This window comes from Tachysurus fulvidraco, chromosome 15 (assembly GCF_022655615.1).
Source record: "Tachysurus fulvidraco isolate hzauxx_2018 chromosome 15, HZAU_PFXX_2.0, whole genome shotgun sequence".
Lineage (NCBI taxonomy): Eukaryota > Metazoa > Chordata > Actinopteri > Siluriformes > Bagridae > Tachysurus > Tachysurus fulvidraco.
Genome location: NC_062532.1, coordinates 20043169 through 20063349, shown reverse-complemented (window position 1 = coordinate 20063349; position 20181 = coordinate 20043169). Strand labels below are relative to the sequence as shown.

General features: G+C 40.0%; 1 protein-coding gene and 1 long non-coding RNA gene across 4 annotated transcripts in view; one reads left to right on the top strand and one right to left on the bottom strand.

Annotated features, from left to right (window-relative positions):
- The window catches only part of LOC113652142 (C1q-related factor), a 30446-nt gene extending 13881 nt beyond the window's left edge, over positions 1-16565 (bottom strand). Inside the window, exon 1 of the mRNA XM_027161059.2 lies at positions 15476-16565. Coding sequence (XP_027016860.1) covers positions 15476-16048 — 573 coding nt within the window. The 5' untranslated portion in view covers positions 16049-16565. The remainder of the gene's footprint in view (positions 1-15475) is intronic.
- LOC113652143 lies at positions 1841-5673 on the top strand. Of its 3 annotated transcripts, none has more exons than XR_007137809.1 (4): positions 1841-2089; positions 3618-3836; positions 3945-4982; positions 5541-5673. It is a non-coding gene; the product is annotated as an uncharacterized LOC113652143 (long non-coding RNA). The 3 variants fall into 3 exon arrangements; XR_003442824.2 differs by lacking the exon at positions 1841-2089 and having other exon boundaries at positions 3357-3836; positions 3945-4053; positions 4819-4982; XR_003442821.2 differs by lacking the exon at positions 1841-2089 and having other exon boundaries at positions 3357-3836.
- Positions 16566-20181: the final 3616 nt, after the last annotated feature.

The window sequence follows — 20181 nt, the reverse complement described above, 5'->3', positions numbered from 1 at the left end:
TGTGTGTGTGTGTGTGTGTGTGTGTGTTTATGTGCTCATTATACAGAGCGAACCCTCTCATGAGTCAGTGTGTGTGCCGAGAACGAATCAGTCAGGCGCTTATTTTAGTACATATGCTGTGAGCGGCCCTTACACAAACACACACACACACAAACACACACACACACACACACACACACACACACACACACACACACACACACACACACACACACACACACTCACACACACGCACAGCACACTGCCTTGCAGGAACTGTGTTTGACTGATGTGTGTGTGTTTGAAGAGCAAGGCCAGGGCCGCTGAGCTGTAACTTCAGGATTTTCTGCTGCTCTCTCATAAATGAGGCTTTTTCTTAGCTGCTCTTCGCTTTCCAGCTTTGACGTGCTCTGCATTTCCATCCGGCCCAGACCGTCGCTAATGACCTGACAACACCCAATTACAGCCTCCTTAATGTTCCACTCCGCTGAGTGGCAAATGTGGCGTCCAATTAGACAACAGATCAGGGCGAAGGTCTTGGGCCAACCTCCTCGCTGCCTGATTAAAGAAGTGAGTGAGTGAGAGGCTGCTAAATAAACCTGTTGTTATTTAAGAACACTCCATAACAATGAAACTTTCTGGCTTTATCTGCCAGTTATCGCTTAATTAGACCTCCAATTTGTTTCAGAACTTTTACTTCTTGTAATAAACATTTCTTTTCTCTCCACTGTGAGGTCAGGAAATGTAGCTACATGTGGTGCTTAATCATACAAATGTAGCTTATGTACTGTTTAGATTATAGGCATAAAATAGCATGAATATTTTGTAATATTTCTCTCTAGAATCCATGGAAATTATTTTATGAATATCAACTTTACTTTATACCTATTTGCAGTTTTATTTGCACTTATGCAGACTAGTATCTGATAAAAATCATGGATTCGTCCTTAACTGTCAAAAAAGACAAATGTTTTGATATAAATTTGTATTTATTAAATTGTACTTTACAAAATGTAACACTTAAAAACTTAAGCTACAGATAAGCTATGAATGAATTGTCCAAAAATAATAAATAAAATAAATATTAATAAATAATTAAATAAATTAATAAATAAATAATTATAAACTTCTATAATTAATAGAGAATTTGAATTTTAAATTGGGGTGCAAAGACTTTTGCACAGGACTGCACTATAATAATAATAATAATAATAATAATAATAATAATAATAATAATAATAATAATAATCTCTCTTCTAAGACTATAAAATCAAATAAACTTAAAAGACAAACACAATTTAGTGACTTTAAATACTTCAAATGATGCTGTGAAATTGATTTAATCTATATTTGTTGCCACACATATTTGTTGTTCCAAGGACCGGTTTAAAAAAAAAGTGTCCAAAAGTTGGTTCTTGAAGCCAGTTGTGTTCAAACTTCATAAAAGTTTCTGAAGCTTCTGAGCACAAAAGTGTAAAAACAAGCCTTAGCTGCTCTTGTGAGTGTATCTTACACTCAGACTTACACCAATAATCAGTGAAAACATTACAAACACCATCCTTAATTAAATCAGGACCCTAACTCGTGTTTATCCAGATGGCCGAGTGTTCGTCACGTTTAACACGCTACTTCTGTATAAATTACCAACAGGAATTTACCCCGTAGAGAAAAGTCTTCATCTGGACCAGGACGTAACATAAGCAGTCATTTCTGCTATAGATGCCCTTTATATGCTTTAATCTGAGCTACGCTGCTATTTTATCAACGTAAAGATTAATCACGTCTGTCCAGTCCTGGATTCTAGTCAGAAATAGATGTGTCATAATTTTTGAGTGAAAATGTGTGTAATGGATCACTGCGTACTTGAAGTAGCAAAAGGTTTTCAACTATGTTGCTTAGCTACAGACTGAGGTAATGTTACTGTAACTGGCCTAACACATCGCTAGCTAGCTACAATCTGAGGTAATGTTAGATAGAGTAATACAGTTTTAACTACACTCCTAAGCTGGATACAATTTAAATTGATTTTAGCTGGCTTAGCACAGGTTCGACTACACAGCTCAGCTTGCCGGAGTCTGAGGTAACATTAGCTGGCTAGCTACAATCTGAGGTAATGTTGATTTAACACATTTTTGAGATATTATCAAATTTATGATATTTAATGTTAAAGGAGTAACAGATTTTTATCTACACTGCTTAGCTACAATCTAAGGTAATGTTAACTAGCCAGGTTCAGTGGCTCACATCACACTGTTTTACTTTTACTTGGCAAACATGGCTTGAGTCAGACTGTTGTAGACTGTTGTGTTAACGTTAAACGTGTGTGTGTGTGTGTGTGTGTGTGTGTGTGTGTGTGTGTGTGTGTGTGTGTGTGTGTGTGTGTGTGTAAATAGACCAGTGTTTAATTCTTTTCCATAAAATACAATAGAAACAGAGTCCTGACTCATTTTAGATCGGACTTAAAATAATTCATAAAATGGTCATAAAATAATTCAAATAATATCTAAAATGTAAGATACGTCATCAAAGTCAAGAAACCGGCAATAGTCAGGTAAGAAGAAATGTAAATAAAGTGGAACAGGTCAAGTGTAAAGAGACAGAGAAAATTATTTTGCTAGCTAGCAGGAAAAGCTAGACATTTGTGGAAGCTAATATTTTCTGGTTTAACACTGCCCAGCTAGCAACAATATTAGACAGATAACATTAGCTGACTAGATAAAATCTAGGGTAGTGTACGCTGGTTTAATGCAGCAAATAGAAAAGAATAGAATCTGAGGTAATTTTTGAAATATTTTACAATTTAAGATATGTAATGTTAGAAGTAGTAACAATTTGATTAAATACAACCTGAGGAAATGCTAGCTGGTTAAACATCTCAGTAGCTATCTACAGTCTGAGGTAATGCTAGCTGGTTTAACACATCTCTAGCTAGCTAAAGTCTGAGGTAATGCTAGCTGGTTAAACATCTCAGTAGCTAGCTACAGTCTGAGGTAATGCTAGCTGGTTTAACACATCACTAGCTAGCTAAAGTCTGAGGTAATGCTAGCCGGTTAAACATCTCAGTAGCTAGCTACAGTATGAGGTACTGTTAGCTGGTTTAACACATTTACATTTACAGCAATTGGCAGACGCCTTTATCCAGAGCAACGTACATAACTGCTTAAATCTCTAACACTGAATACATTAATGCTGGTTCACTAGCTTACATACTTAAGATACCATGAGTTTAAAACATTTGTTCAAAGTTACAATGAAAAAGTGTCAAAGGTTTTTTTTTTTTTTTAAATGCAAAGGATAAGGAAAGAAGTGCTAGTTGAAGTGCTTCCTGAATAAGTAGGTCTTCAACCGCCGCTTGAAAATAGCCAGTGACTCGGCTGTCACATCACTAGCTAGCTACAGTCTGAGGTAATGTTAGCTGGTTTAACACATCACTAGCTAGCTAAAGTGTGAGGTAATGTTAGCTGGTTTAACACATCACTAGCTAGCTATAGTCTGAGGTAATGTTAGCTGGTTTAACACATCACTAGCTAGCTAAAGTGTGAGGTAATGTTAGCTGGTTTAACACATCACTAGCTAGCTAAATCTGAGGTAATGCTAGTGGGTGTAACACATCTGATATCAGCGTGTGTTTATTAAAGTAAAGAGTGATAGAGAGATAAGGAGAAGGATATCCGGATGGTGTCACTTTGATGAACCGAGAGCGCGAGCCTGCAGGAGAAAATCCACCAGAGACAAAGTCTGGATGCGTTCAGCTATAATGAAGTCCAAACAGGCTTGCAAGGATTAATGGCAATATTAACAGAAGGAACAGGAGGAACAGGAGGACGAGTGCCAACGCAGCCTGGCTTGCATTCAAGGTTTTTAATTATGATTAAGCAGCTCTGCTGGCACAGTACAAGTGTCTCTGCTTACACCTTTGTCTTTCTCTTTTTTTGGCCCTCTTTACCTCCTGTTCCCCAACTCAGAAAAGGATTCGGCTTCGGCTTCTTCGCGGAGAAGAAGAAGCGGAGAAGAGGAAATGCAGAAGACCTGCAGAAAAGCAAGACAGCTGACATGTGGAACCGGGGATAGGAGGTTTTTTTATTTTTTTTATTTTGAAGAATATCTGGCTTGGAGAGGAAAAAGAAGTGTTCACAAATAAGCATACGGAGGGGTGAAAGCGCGAGTTTGGGAAGAGGATTTGGAACGCAGATTGAAAATAGATGAAGAGGAATGTCTACTGTATGTGGGTGTCTTTCTGAGTGTGTGTAATGGGGGGTGTTGCTGAGAAACTGTCCTAAAGTCAACAAAGTCTTTCCAGTATTAGAGGGGAATAAATTCCAAGTACAAACCTTTGAAATCACACTTGTAAGCTCTTAATGAAACATGCACGGAGCAAATCAGCAAAATACAGTACCACACACACACACACAAACACACAATCAAAATAAATACAATCAGTAGCAACTCACAAGTCTACGGATTCTTCATGCCGGCAATAAGACAGAAAGAACTCTTTTATAAAAAATGTTCTTATAGGAAAATAAATTATAGTATTCCTGCGACTTGAGTTTTTTTTTTGCACTTTTTGTGTTTTTTTTATTTATTTTTATTTTTTTGGTTGGTGAAATCACAACCACAGGATTTATCCTCTATTCTACCAGTGGTGAAGACACATACGAAGAGGGATTTGGCTGTATGCGTGTTGTGATGATGATGACACTACACGTTTGACATGAATCTATCTAAAATTTGTTATTACTGTGCTTATTTTGAAAAAAAAATCCAGCTTCCACTGCACATCTACATATATCATTTCTAAATGTGTCTTCAAACTGTTTACAGTGTTTTTATCGACAGCTCCAATTCAGCATTACGTCTGTTATGGATAGCCGGCAAGCATGGCAGCGGGGCGGGGCCACAAAAGCGTGCCAAATATTCAGTGGCCAATCAGAGTGGAGATCCAAACCCTTTACTTTCCTGGAGAGAAATAGAGCTACGTGTGGTGCGACTATTACAGGAAGGTAAGAGATCATTCAGCAGGAAAACTACTGCTTGTTTCTTTATCTCCCCCAAAGGAAGCCCACAAAAATGCCCGAAAACATTGGCACTTCACGAGTCTGCCTCATGCCGACAGCCTCCTGGGCCCAAAAATGCCAATGTTAGAGCGACTGAGTGACTTATTTCTGTCCTTGCTTGAGTTACATTGGATGGTTATTAGACTGTTTAATACAAGCTGTGTGTTGTTTGGAGCACAATTGTAAATAAACCACTGTATCACCACGACCTGCCCTTGCCCCATGCAGCCCTGAGTTGCCACAGTATGTACGAGATACAAAGCACTGACACTGGAGAACAGTTACACGTATTCTGTTTATTAATGACCTAGGATAATGGGGAGTGTCCGTCATGCAAGTACTGTACTCGTGGGCTGTTACTATAGAAACAATACCAACAGAATGTTATGAGCTGTTACTTTAAAAACAAGGCAGTAATAAATATAATAAATATAAAAAAAATATAAGAAAATAATGCAAACCTTCTAACCAATTAGATTTGACTATTCTGTGATGTGTACCTAGGTACTAGTGATGTCACAACACTTTACCAACAAAGGAGGACTCAATCATCCAGCTCTTAATCGGCTCCTTTTCATATGCTCTGTATTTTTATAAAATACTGAAAAATAAATGCTGAAAAAGTTGTTGGTCTATTTAACTCTCGGGAAAAAATGGTCTTTACTTTAATCATGAATACAAAGAAGTGAACATTCAGCAAAGAAAAAAGAGTCAACTCTCATTGTTCACTTAAACATTGTTCACAAGTGAGGAATCGACTACTTAATAAACGACACATTCAGTACGACTTCAAGATGTTGTAGGGAAAAAAGTTTATACTTTTGGGTACCTGTATGTACAGTATAGGGGTATCATCAGGTGCAAGGGTCAAACAGAAACACACACACACACACACACACACACACACACACACACACACACATACTCACACACAGAGTGCAGTGCATAGGAACCAAATATGAGCTTTTCCTCAAAATCAACAGCAGTAAGCACCTCCACACACTTCTCTCTCGGGCTGTTTAATTAGTGAGGTTGTAACCGCTTTATAAAAATTAGCTGCCTCTCAGAAGGGTAGTTGTGTGTTTAGGTGCGTAGGGAGGTGGCAGGGATGGCGTCTATCGGGTGTGCTTTAAGTGTCTATGAGACAGATCTCAGGGGAGCAACACACAGTGCCTCTGCCAGACGTTGTTTTATAACAGCATATGGTCTAACACGCTTACTCGTTTCTGTTGTTAAAAAAAAAATGCAGTAATATCCACAAGCGTGTGTTTGTATTTGCACTGACTCTGCTGTTCCTTAATGCCACGGCTTTGGCAGCAAGAATAAACGCAGAGAAAGACTTTAAGTAGCATCATGTGAGGCAGCAAAGTTTCCCGACAGCGGTGTCATCACGCAGAGTGTACAGCAGATACCGCAAAGCCGCAAAGTTCTAAAGAGATTAAAGATGGTGTCATGGATCTGGGGTTGAGTTAAAATTTGGTGAATGATGCCAAACCTTATGAACTTACCTACTTTCACTTTCACCCAGGAAGTGTTCAAACGTCCAAACTGTTTTACCAGCAAGCGGCCGTTTATTAAACACCCAGTCTTACAGGTGCAGTAAGTAAGTTTTAATTTATTTCTTAAATAACAATTAAATTCCTATTACAATTCCAAAGGTGGATAGTAAAGTGGTTTTTTACTTACAATTACATCATTTGGCATACGCCCTTATCCAGAGCGACTTACATTATCTAATTTTTTCTATACAGCTCAGCAATTGAGGGTTAAGGGCGTTGCTTAGGGGCCCAACAGTGGCAGTTTGATGGACATGGGATCGAACTCACAACCTTCCGATTGGTAGCCCAACACCTTAACCACTAGGCTACCACATGCCCCCACATTTTTACTTCCTGCATGTGTCTAGGTGGAACCTCTCTGATAGGAACACGCTGGTGTAGAGTTCTATACCTTTAAAGGAAGGATCTTCCAGAAGGACTACTGAAGAAACATGAATATTCTTAGCTCACTTTTAGGATTTGTTACCAGATTTTAGCTCCACCCCTAGCTGGCATACAGCTACTAAGCCCTGCCCACCTTTTTCATGACGCACTTGAAGTAGCTTCTTTATAATCACTTATTGCCACATTCTTTATAGATGCTAATCTCATTGGTCAATGTTTCAACTGTTCAGCTTGTTTTTTTGTTTTGTTTTTTGTTTTATAAATATGCACGTAAAGGGAACAGGCTGTATGGGTGCTAGTTTAAAGCCCTATTCGGACGGGATTAGTTTTAAGTGGGGACATGGAATATTGCAATTTTACCTCAGGACGTCTGTAATATTAATTGGCCAATTCGCACGGGACAAGACATGTCAGTAAAACTAGCAGAAGTGGGAGGGGTAACTCGCTTTACTCACCACCTCCTTGTCGTCATGTGCGTATGACGTCGCTTCCTATTATCACGTGCGCAAACAGACAACTTGGCGCCTTCATGCTTGCAAATCACACCAAAAAATACTTTTAAACAGGAAATGACGGAATTTTACCGTACATATTTACAGCGGGTCTATTCGGACGGGATTAGTATTACCTGAGGTAATTTTTCCGGACCTTTTTACAGAAGGTAAAAGTCGCCGTAATCTTTACTGCCATTGTCCGTAATGATTACCGAGATGGCACATTCGGACGGGACTAAAATCACAGAGAAGCTCTGGTAATAATTACTTTACCCCCACGTCCCCACGTCAAACTAGTCCCGTCCGAATAGTGCTTAAGTATTTCATGAAGAGGTAGGTCTTCACCCACCTTTTAAATACAGCCAGTGATTCCACCTCGGTGCCAGAACAGAAAAGAGTCTTGATGTGTACCTACCTCTTACCCTGAGAGATGGTGGGACCAGTCGAGCAGTGCTGCACCGCTCTCACCATAGGCACTTATATAACGCAATGCAAGTTTCTGTTTCTGTTCTTATTCTAATCTTTATCTATTTTTGGATTTTAGCCTGTTGTGGGCATGGCCTAATTTAAAAAGTGTTAAAAAAAACAGTTCATCCAACAAATTTAGTTGGATATATTTCAAAATAGATAATTACATTTATTTAAGTGTCTTCTTCAGTGTTTCTGACCAGGAAGATTTGTCGTATTTCCATGTTTATTAATCATTGCCAAGTTTTCTTAAGAATTGTGTAAAGAAGAAGTGTCATGTAGTTCACCAGCCATATGATGGTCCCGCTTCCATGATGTTCAGTGCTTTGCCACCTGACTCTCTCTACCAAACTGTTTTTGTTAGCCGTAACATTCTGACAACATCTAACACCATCGATCCACACTGTACCGTACTGTAGTCTGGTACCACAACATGGACCGTAAAAGCCATCAAATCCTGCGTCAGACCAGAGTTTCCTAAGCCCGGGTAAAATGGGTTTTATGTGTGAAACGTTCCTATACCTGGGCAAAAAAAAAACCTGAGGAAAAGCCTTAAGCACTATTCGGACGGGGGGACGGATTAGTCCAATTAGTTCGGATTAGTTTTACGTGGGGGTAAAGTAATTATTACCAGAGCTTCTCGGTGATTTTAGTCCCGTCCGAATGTGCCATCTCGGTAATCATTACGGACAATGTCAGTAAAGATTACAGCGACTTTTACCTTCTGTAAAAAGGTCTGGAAAAATGACCTCAGGTAATACTAATCCCGTCCGAATAGACCCGCTGTAAATATGTGCGGTAAAATTCCGTCATTTCCTGTTTAAAAGTAGTTTTTGGTGCGTTTTTCAAGCATGGAAGTGCCAAGTTGTCTGTTTCCGCACGGGATAACAGGAAGCGACGTCATACGCACATGACGACAAGGAGGTTACTGTGGTGTGTAAAGCGAGTTACCCCTCCCACTTCTGCTAGTTTTACTGACATGTCTTGTCCCGTGCGAATTGGCCAATTAATATTACAGACGTCCTGAGGTAAAATTGCATTACTCCACGTCCACACGTAAAACTAATCCCGTCCGAATAGGGCTTTAGAGTGTAAAATGACTTCAGTCCAGGATGCAGTCTAGAAAATGATATACATCTCCTTCAAAAAAAGAGAAAGAATTATTGTCCATAATGATCCGGTGGTCAATTCACGGCATATCTCACTGCATATAGACTGTGTCCATGAACAAATTCTCAGCACTCTGCACTACAGAAAATAATCTTCAAAACCTGCACTTAGTGGATTTGGAAGCACTTTTTTTTGTACCCTCGAGTCATAGGTCAAGGAAAGCACACTGCTAATATCTTTATATAAGGCAATATTTTATATTAGCTAAAGAAATCCTAAAACTATGCTGCTTACACGTATCCTGCAGTACACACCGAGGAGATTCAGCTCAATGTCAGAAGTGCAGAAAGAGACCATTCATACACACACACACACACACACACACACACACACACACACACACACACACACACAGAGCTACAAAATCACCAGGTTCTGGATGTCACAATGAAGTCAGCATGGCTAAAAGCACTCGTGCAAGCTTTCGAATACCAAAGCCTGCATTTTTTGCAGCAATAATAACCGCAGCTCAGGGTCTCGGGTAAAATGTAGACGGGTTTCATAACCGAGAAAACCAAATGATTCTCAAATGTCTCAAATGATTCATCTCAACCTCTTAGTGATGTGTCATATGGTCAAAAGTCTACGGAGTTATATTAAAACAAACACACACACACTTTTAATACTAAGTTGAAAAGGTGAGAATGATTTTTTTTTTTTTTTTTTTATCAAAGTGATTCACATGTTGGACCAAGTCAACTCCATGATTCACCCAAACCCCCACATCATCTGGAGCTTGGACAAGATTACAGGATCAAAGTCCATCCTTGTACATGAATTATCATAGTGAATTAACACGTGACCTTCAACAGCATACACTATTCAGATTCCTGCATTTCCCACAATGCTGTTCTACTACCTGCTCACTCAGAAAGTTCTCTTTCTGCAAGACTTTAATCGAATTGCTCTTTCATGTACTGTAACTTCGAATACTATCGACAATCAATCAAGACAAAAAAATCACTAAATCAAGAATTGTTTAATTTACTTTAAAGCTAGTGGGGGCACGTTCGCCTCACACCTCCAGGGTTGGGGTTCGATTCCCGCCTCCGCCTTGTGTGTGTGGCGTTTGCATGTTCTCCCCGTGCCTCGGGGGTTTCCTCCGGGTACTCCGGTTTCCTCCCCCGGTCCAAAGACATGCATGGTAGGTTGATTGGCATCTCTGGAAAATTGTCCGTAGTGTGTGTGAGTGTGTGAGTGAATGAGAGTGTGTATGTGCCCTGTGATGGGTTGGCACTCCGTCCAGGGTGTATCCTGCCTCGATGCCCGATGACGCCTGAGATAGGCACAGGCTCCCCGTGACCCGAGGTAGTTCGGATAAGCGGGTAGAAAATGAGTGAGTACTTTAAAGCTTTTTTGTAGACAGCCAACAAACAGCATAAAGTTTATTTCTGACTCAGCCCACACCAACAGAGTGATGCAGCAGCACTTTAGTGAGATAGTTTAAAGCAGGGGTGTCAAACTCAGGTGTTATTATATTTGGCTCGCGAGATCATATCAGATGTGCATTACAGCAGGCTAGCCGCATGCTCCGCTAATACTACAAATCCCAGAATGCCTTGCCACTGTATTGACGTGTAGTCACGAACAGCAAGCGCCCCTCATTCTCTGTTGACAGTCGTTAACAACCATGTTACAGTCACATCGGGCAAGTTAATTCCACCCTCCACACAAACGGCCAAACGAAAGATGGACAATAGGAGCTTTCAAGACAGGAGGGAGGCAGATTATCTGTTCACGAATATAAAGGACAGACCTGTTTGTCTTGTGTACTAACGGAGCTAACGTGTCTGTAACGAAAGAATATAACATAAGAAGACGCTATGACACGAAACATTATGAAACACTATGAAATGAAACCGAGTGTACGTTAGCAAACTGAGTTTGAATACATGTTTTCTTTATGCACTTTTTCTACTCCAAGGCATGAACTGTTAATCGTCGAAAAGTTGGATTTTCATTGAATGAATTAATTATTTTTGGTTGTTTTGTTGTCGGTTTTGAAAAAGATCCACTTCAAAAAGGAACTTAAAATGATCCAGTGAGAGGCGTCATTTATTTTATTTATTTAAATAAGAAATGAACACCACTGATGTGTCTTTTATTTCAAATTTAATTTCTTATGTGTTTGTAATATCAAGCTCTGTTTGTAACAAATCCTGTATTTAAGCAAAACTAAAGTTTGTTTCCATATGAAAAAGGTTGAACATTACATATCAGTTGTAGTTCATTTTTCAATAAATATTCAGTTTGGCCCGTGACTTTATCTCAGTTTTATATTTTGGCCCACTGTGAATTTGAGTTTGACTCCCCTGCTTTAAAGCCTTCTCATCTCCCAAGCTAATAAAATTGCATACTAAAGCCCTATTCGGACGCCGACTAGTTTTACGTGGGGACGTGGAGTAATGCAATTTTACCTCAGGACGTCTGTAATATTAATTGGCCAATTCGCACGGGACAAGACATGTCAGTAAAACTAGCAGAAGTGGGAGGGGTAACTCGCTTTACGCACCACAGTAACCTCCTTGTCGTCATGTGCGTATGACATTGCTTCCTGTTTCAAGCGCCTCCATTCTTGCAAAACTTTTAAACAGGAAATGACGGAATTTTACCGTACATATTTACAGCGCGTCTATTCGGACGGGATTAGTATTACCTGAGGTAATTTTTCCAGACCTTTTTAACGAAGGTAAAAGTCGCCGTAATCTTTACTGCCATTGTCCGTAGTGATTACCGAGATGGCACATTCGGACGGGACTAAAATCACAGAGAAGCTCTGGTAATAATTACTTTGACCCCACGCCCCCACGTAAAACTAGTCCCGTCCGAATAGGGCTTAATACCGCTAACAGATCACCCATTAGCCCGAACTGACCCTCTAGCATAACTCAATGAGAAATGAAGCTCTTGCTCTTTGTATTTGTGATCAGACTCCGAAATGTAATACCTCATCCTTTCTTTTGTTTTGTTTTTTTTAATCGCTTTTCTCCCTTAAACACCACAGAGATCTCAGTACAGACGACAACCACTAACTCCTCACATTTCACACGTAACCCCAACTCCCCAACAAATTAGCACCGCTGGGGGTTTTCTTATAACGAGGCTCATTTACAACATTACAATAATTATATTACAGTGACTTCTTCTCTCAGATGATCTGCCTCTTCCTCTGTGCTCTTTAATGACTGCCAGCCCTTTTGAAAGTGACATTTACTTTGTGGAAGTCGGACTGTTTCTATGAGAACTCAGCTGGAGTCTAGTCATGAAAGAACGCCAGTCTGGCCAAAGTCCTTGATGCCGATTTGGAAACTAACAGAAGTTTGAGATTTCCGGAGAATCATACAGTGTCATGTCCAGGGTTTTAGGCAACACTCATAGAGGCACTGAATAAATAATATCACAATATATTGAAGACATTTTTTATGGAGCGAAAGGATATTATTATATTAGGTTGAGATGGACTTACTCAAAATACTGCGATGATTTTGAACAAGTGCGCAAGATATCGTTGATTATTTGTATGAATTTACTTCAGGGTAACAAGTCTGGCACTTGTTGCCAAACCCTGCTATTTTACAGCACTTAGTTTTACGTTTAACATCCGTAACAACATCCAACATAATTATTCCCAATCCTATAGCATACTCTGGTATAATTAGGACGGCGAAGGAACGACTGGTTTATAGCTGCTATAACCTTAGTGATGACAGGAACTAACAAAATTGAATAAAAAATGATGACCACTTTATAGAAATAAAACACATTTAACAAAACATGACTGACAAATTGCTGTAATATAAAGCTGTAGAGGAATAAAAACACTTCAGAACATGCCACTATACCGGTAGTGTATAGGCTTAATACAGTTCATATTAATATTTAAATCCTGAAGAAAATCTTAGCTAGGTCTAGATTTTGTTCTTGCTTGCATTATTGCATAATATGATACCAATCACCAAATACAATCTGGGTCAGATTAACATTAAATAAAAGAGTTGAACATATTCAGAAGGAAACTGAATGCATTCGTGAATGAATTTGACTTTAAATCATACCTAAAACTTGGTATCAATCCATTTTACCTTCTAACTTAGGTGCTAGCAAGAAGGTTATATCGTTCGTACATCTAGAATATTTTAGTCTAAAGTCTGGTTGTGTATTTTAATTTAAGAGGGATTAAGTTAAATACTCCATATATAAAAGATAGGCTAGGCTGGTATACTAGTATTCCATTTTGAACACAGCCAAAACTCCGTCTCTCTCTCTCTCTCTCTCTCTCTCTCTCTCTCTCTCTCTCTCTCTCTCTCTCTCTCTTATATTCATTTCAGTTTTGTGTTAATACAAAATGTTTAATTCAAAAAGTTTCTCTTTATTTTTGCTAATTAGCAGCACGAATACATAAAAACAGAGGAGGGTTCGCCGTGTTGAATATCTGCACTGCAACGGATAATTAATTCCACCTTACACTAAAGTGTGAAAGAGAGTTGAGAACAAGTGATAGTGAGAATGTTATGCAAAAAAGAAAAACTACTGTACTCTTTTTTCTGTTTTTTTAAAGCTCTTACTTCCATCTAAAAATATCCAACTACATGTACAGTATAAACTGTAATTAGAAGAAGAAGAAGAAGAAGAAGAAGAAGAAGAAGAAGAAGAAGAAGAAATAAGTGAACATGGTCACACAAATTAACGCTTAAAATTGAAGCCTGTGCCCAGGATGTCACTCTGTGTGTAAATCAGACTTTTTGATGGCAAATGTTTGACAAATTAGTTTCTTAAATTACAAGCTGGACAGTTTACGGCTTGCTTTATTACTGTAGCCTGCTAGATTTTAGATTTTAGGGCTAATAAAAACTGTTAACTGTTAACTGTTTTGTTTGCTAATTCCAACAGAACCAGCAGGTTTAGGGTTCATGCTTGTTTCAGTGATGGTCAGCACTTTTCACCGGTTAAATATATTTTGGCGATGTTGTTGTTTTAATTCTTGCATGCTTAAGATTGTTTATATAAAGATTATATACTCTGACCATAAAGAGATTCATATGCACATTTAATTGCATATTGCATTAAACAGTACCAGCCTTTAGTTTCACTGAAATACTGTTTTTACAGAACTGGAAATAAAGTACAAACAAAAAACAAAACAGCACAAAAATATTTATTTGATGTTAAACGATGTATAAAGGTGTCTCTAGGGTAGACAGCATGAGAACATAAATGTCTTTGTGTTCATAATGCATAAATTCAAAGGTGTTTTATGTTTTCTCTGCAGTTAATGCAACTAGCCCTCGTGCATTAGGAGATTCACTCACAGCTCACGAGCGCTCTGCTATTAGCGAAACAGTGCTGAGACCGCGTGCTGCGCGCTGGGGCGGAGAGTCTCGAGCGCGCGCCAGACGGGACGCATTAACCCAGCAGAAGCCCGGAATAGATCATGCACATGACACAGACTCTCGGTCAAAGTGACTTAATTAATGTGCATCAGACATACCTGCAGAGTTCATCTGATACACCTGATACACCCTGATGAGGAGCGTCACGTGTTACGCATTCGGATCTGGAACCGACCTTTTTGTGCGTCTCCAGGAAGACGAGGTTTGAGCACCGATGTAATTAAAATATGCGCATGCATGCCTTCATTTTACCCCCCTGGACATTAGCCATGCATTTAATATATAGTTAGTTCTCCAATGATCATTCAACATCATGACTGCGTTTTCTTTCTGAGGACAAATAAACACGCCGCCGATTCGATGTACAGTAAGAGACATAGACATAATAAAAATGGGACAGACTCCATAATGACTCCTATATCCTGGTGCACAGGTTCAACATTTGGGATTTATCCTGAGCTCTCGCGCAAATAAATAAATAAATAAATAAATAAATAAATAAATAAATAAATAAATAAAAAGAAGACGTCAGAAGAAGAAGAACGCACGTGCTTAGGTTGGATTAATAATGCACATTAATGGCCGTGCATATGATAATGTAGTAATGTAATGTTATACAGCACTGATAATGGCAAAAAAAAAAAAAAAAGATAGTTTTAAAGCAGTGAACTATTTGTTTTGTTCTGCAGCTTCTCAGGCTGACTTGTGCAAGTATCAACAATATTTTTCTTTTAGCCCAAGGAAAAAGCATACAGTTTACTGCATTTGTCAAAAATGTCAGACTTCTTTCAATAAAAAGTATGTATTAGTTTTAAAAGTCTTTCCATCACAGCATAATAATGAGGAATAACAGAGGGAGAAAGAGAGAGAGAGAGAGAGAGAGAGAGAGAGAGAGAGAGAGAGAGAGAGAGAGAGCGTGTGGCTAACAGACAAGAGGTTTATGGCCGAAAATAACTACTACTGTCAATTCTCACCTGTCCGTTCTTGCACAGGTCAGCCCACATGCTTGTGCCGTCACCTCCACGCATCAGCACATGGTAGATGAAAAAGTAGGTGCCAGGCACGCTGCAGATGAACTTTCCCGATGCGCCGTCATAGTTGTTGCCCAGATTGGTGACAACATCATCGAACTTGAGGATCTCGTAGCCCTCGTGTGGGTTCTTGAGCCCGGCATAGAAAGCAACACGTGGCTGTGTGTTGTATGTCACCGTGCTGATAGCTCCGTTAATGCTGTTTGTGCCGCGGTCCCCTCTTTCTCCTCGGTCCCCCGGGGGCCCCATCGGACCCGGGGGGCCTGGCTCCCCGGGTGGCCCTGGAGGTCCGGGTTTGCCCGGCCGTCCCGGCTTCCCCTGTGGCCCCTGGACGAGAGTGGAGGGTGGCGGCGGTGCCTCAGACCCTGTGCCCGCTGGACCTGTCACGGCACTTTTGCTGCTCAAGTAAGGGTCACACACCATGTGGCAGGCACCCAGCATCTCATACTGGCCGGCATCGGTGCTTACGGAGCTCACCAGCACCGGAATGAGCACCACGAGCACCAGGAGCAGCATAACACCTACAGCCGCCGCTGCCAGGCTCTTCCTGCCCAGACCGAGGCGCGGGAGCGGCTGGGTGGCCAGGGTCGCTCTGGCCGGGGCCGAAATGGTGCCTGATGTAAATAGCCTAAAGCCAAGAGGAGCTTGAGTGTGTGTGTGTGTGTGTGTGAGTCTGTGTGATGGACTGAAAGGACAGCAGGACACAGCTAGTATCCTGGAAAGTGCCTTGAAGTGTGAGTGAAGGAGAAGAAGACCCACATACACACACGTGCCGTCACTTTCCCTGCATCTGTTCCTGGATGGCTTAGCTTCCAGCGCTGGACTCAGACACCTCCTACATCCCCTCACACACAACTCCTTCCCTAAAAAAAGTCAATCCCAGGGTTTAGTTGAGAGAATTGCAGGCTGTGACGCAGGGTGGAGAGCGAGAGGACAAAGTGAGCGCGAGTGTGAGCAGGAGTAAAGCGGCAGATGCAGAGGAGGGGAGGAGAAACCTGGGCTGTTTGCAGAGGCAGAATCACAGATCGAGAGTTTTATATTAACCCTCCCCTCTCCCTCCCTCCCTCTGTCCCTCCCTCCTTCCCTCTGTCCCTCCTCTCTGCTCAGACTCAGTCATATCCCCACAGCCACAGAGCGGAGGAGAAGAGGACACGAGGGAGGAAAGGAACAAAGTCAGCTGCGAAGAGGAGAGCTGAGGAAATGTGCATGTGTGGAGAGGAAAATATAAAAGATATATTAAAAAAGGGCAAATATAAAAAGGCAAAGCTAGATGTAATGACACAAGGAAGGAAATTGGTACTGTATAAAAATAGAGAACAAACCCATAGAGAAACAGACCCCAAAACACATCAACCCTCTTTAATATCGAGTGCTTAGTGTTAAAGGTGGGGTTCTGTGATTATTAAAAATAAATAAATAAATAAAAAATTGAACCCTTTTTGTAATAGTAGATAAAGTTCTCCTAAAATTCTTTTTCATGTTTGGAAAAAAAAAAAAACTCTTCTTTTTGGTTGCCTGCGAAGTTCCTCCTCTCGTATTAGTATAGTTCTCGGGGGCGTGGCTTTTGTGCACTTTGTGTTTGTTTAGATTTTGGTTTCTGAACAGCTACTGTAGCTGCAGCTAAAGAAGCTATCTCGATTATAGAATTGAATTCTAAAACCAGAGTACTGTATACGTGTATGTTTTACTGTATACGTGTATGTTTTACTGTATACGTGTATGTTTTACTGTATACGTGTATGTTTAACTGTATACGTGTATGTTTGACAGTATCATGAGCCTTTTGATATTCGACACACGTGTGCACTTCGCTGTCCATCTGGGTGCCTCTAAAAATGTTTATCATCACCATGCAGATTAATTGATATTAATCAGACCCTGTGATGTCTCACAAGGTGCCTTTCAAAATTTTGGGGAAATTTTTGGAAAAAAAATAATAAATCAAAATGTAAAAGGCAAAGCTAGATATAGTGACACAAGGAAGGAAATTGGGATAAATTTTTTGAAAAATGTTCCAAAATTTTTTTTTTCAATTTTTCCAAAAATGTTTCAAAAATTTTCCAAAAAATTTCCAAAATGTTTTCCAAAATTAAAAAAAAGAATCACACAACTTTAAAAAAAAAAATCCAAAAATAAAAAAAAAAAATTCCAAAAATAAAAAAAAACATTTTTCACAAAAAAAAAAAAAAATAATGGAACATTTTTCAAAAAATTTATCCCAATTTCCTTCCTTGTCATTACGCCTAGCTTTGCCTTTACATTTTTATTTATTTATTTTTTTTCCAAAAATTTCCCCAAAATTTTCATCACAACACACTTTCAGCCAAAGCACTCTGAGAATAACATGTGTGGAACATGAGCACAGCTCTCTCTGATTACATATGTGTCTTCACTGCTAGGTGTTTCTCCGATGCAAGTAGAAAAGAAATCTCCAAGCTGTGTCTCAAATTTCTGTAGTAATAATAATGTTACGTTCATATATCCAGTGACAAAGTGACCAGAGATCTCTCATTTTCACTGAGAGCTGTCGTGGGCGTGTCCACACTTCTTATTATTTATCGTGTACTATATGATGCAGATACATTTAGGGCTTTTTTGTATATACTGTACAAACTCCAAGTGTCCTTCTACAATGTTTCATTTTAGCGGCAAAATAAATCCGAGTTATTGTCAAAGTTGGTGACTTCAAAGTACAGGGACTGGCAACTTGTGTGAACGTAGCTTAGCGCTCTAAATGACATGTAGCAGCCGTGCTTCAAAGCGACCGATGTGGGTTTCTAGCCACATAAAAAAACTGGATGTAGATTTAGCTCCTTAATGAACGAGTCAGAGGTGTCGGATGGCCTTTGACTTCAAATAGCATCTCTACCATATTTGTTTTAATCTCTCTCCTCTTTCCTGTCCTCCAGCAGCAAATACATTTCTTCTCCTCGGAAATGCTTTCTTTCCATCCTGCCTTAGGTTTTTTTTTTTTCTTCCGTTCTCTTTTTTATTTTCTTTTTGAGCCTTCTGTCCATCGATCGTGCGTTTTGATTGCATTAAGGGTCCCGAGTGAAAACGAAATCCATCTGTGATGACCGTGCAGGACAGCTGACATTTTTACACTTGAGGCTGATCGATGTGGAGGTTGCTGGCAAAAAATAGTACGGTACTGTCTGAGAAGGCAGACGGACTTATGAAGAGAGAGAAAGAGAAAAAGAAAAAAAAAAGAACTGTTAGACCGGCTCAGGAAATAAGGATTACAGGAAGATTTGAATGTGTGATAAGACAGGACTTATTTCTACACCCAATACACCTAGATTTTGATATTTCTTTTACACCACATAGCTGGCGAATCCTCAAATCGGTCAGAAGGTGTTGATTTATTTTATATCATGGAGATCCGACAGAAGGGATGGTATCTGTTTGCTTGTATTGCATGTATAGTAGCTTGTTCAGTAGGGTCTAGAGACCATATGGTCACAGGGAACATGAAGACTATCCCAGGGGACTCAGAGAACCAGGGATACAAGGGACAACCTGGACAGGGTGCCGATCCATCGCAGGGTACATTCACAGGAGCGACAGTATGCAATTGTTTTGATTGTAATAGCTTGTTCACATAGAACTGTAGCTCCTAGAGACAATATGTCACAGGAAACATATCGCAGGGGACTAAGAGAACCAGGAATACTAACAGAGAATCGGACACAGACTTAAGTCCTATTCGGACGGGATTAGTTTTACGTGGGGACGTGGGGGTAAAGTAATTATTACCAGAGCTTCTCTGTGATTTTAGTCCCTTCCGAATGCGCCATCTCGGTAATCATTACGGACAATGGCAGTAAAGATTACGGCGACTTTTACCTTCTGTAAAAAGGTCCGGAAAAATTACCTCGGGTAATACTAATCCTCATTTCCTGTTTAAAAGTCTTTTTTGGCGCGTTTTGCAAGCATTGAGGCGCTTGAAACAGGAAGCAACGTCATACGCACATGACGACAAGAAGGTTACTGTGGCGCATAAAGCGAGTTACCCCTCCCACTTCTGCTGGTTTTACTGAGATGTCTTGTCCCGTGGGAATTGGCCAATTAATATTACAAATGTCCTGAGGTAAAATTGCATTACTCCACGTCCCCACGTAAAACTAATCCCGTCCGAATAGTGCTTTAGAAACAGACATAGGCACAGACTATCGAGAGAGAGAGAGAGTGTATTAAAATGTATTGGTTATGGATTATAGATGAGTTGCACGTGCACTTTTTCTTTAATCAGCTGATACATGTTTACTGTCTCACGGTTGCAGCTCTACTCTAATTTTAGTATGTCTGACTATTAGAACCTTTTTTGGAACTGTTTTATGTTCCTTTGTCTGATATGCAGTCTTTCTTATATTCATTCATTCAGTTACTGGAGTACAGCTCTACTGGGAACACTGGGTGTAAGGCATGGGACATAGGCACAGACACAGAGTCAGACACAGACTCAGAAACAGACATAGACACAGAGTCAGACACAGACTCAGAAACAGACATAGGCACAGACACAGAGTCAGACACAGACTCAGAAACAGACATAGGCACAGACACAGAGTCAGACACAGACTCAGAAACAGACATAGGCACAGACACAGAGTCAGACACAGACTCAGAAACAGACATAGGCACAAACA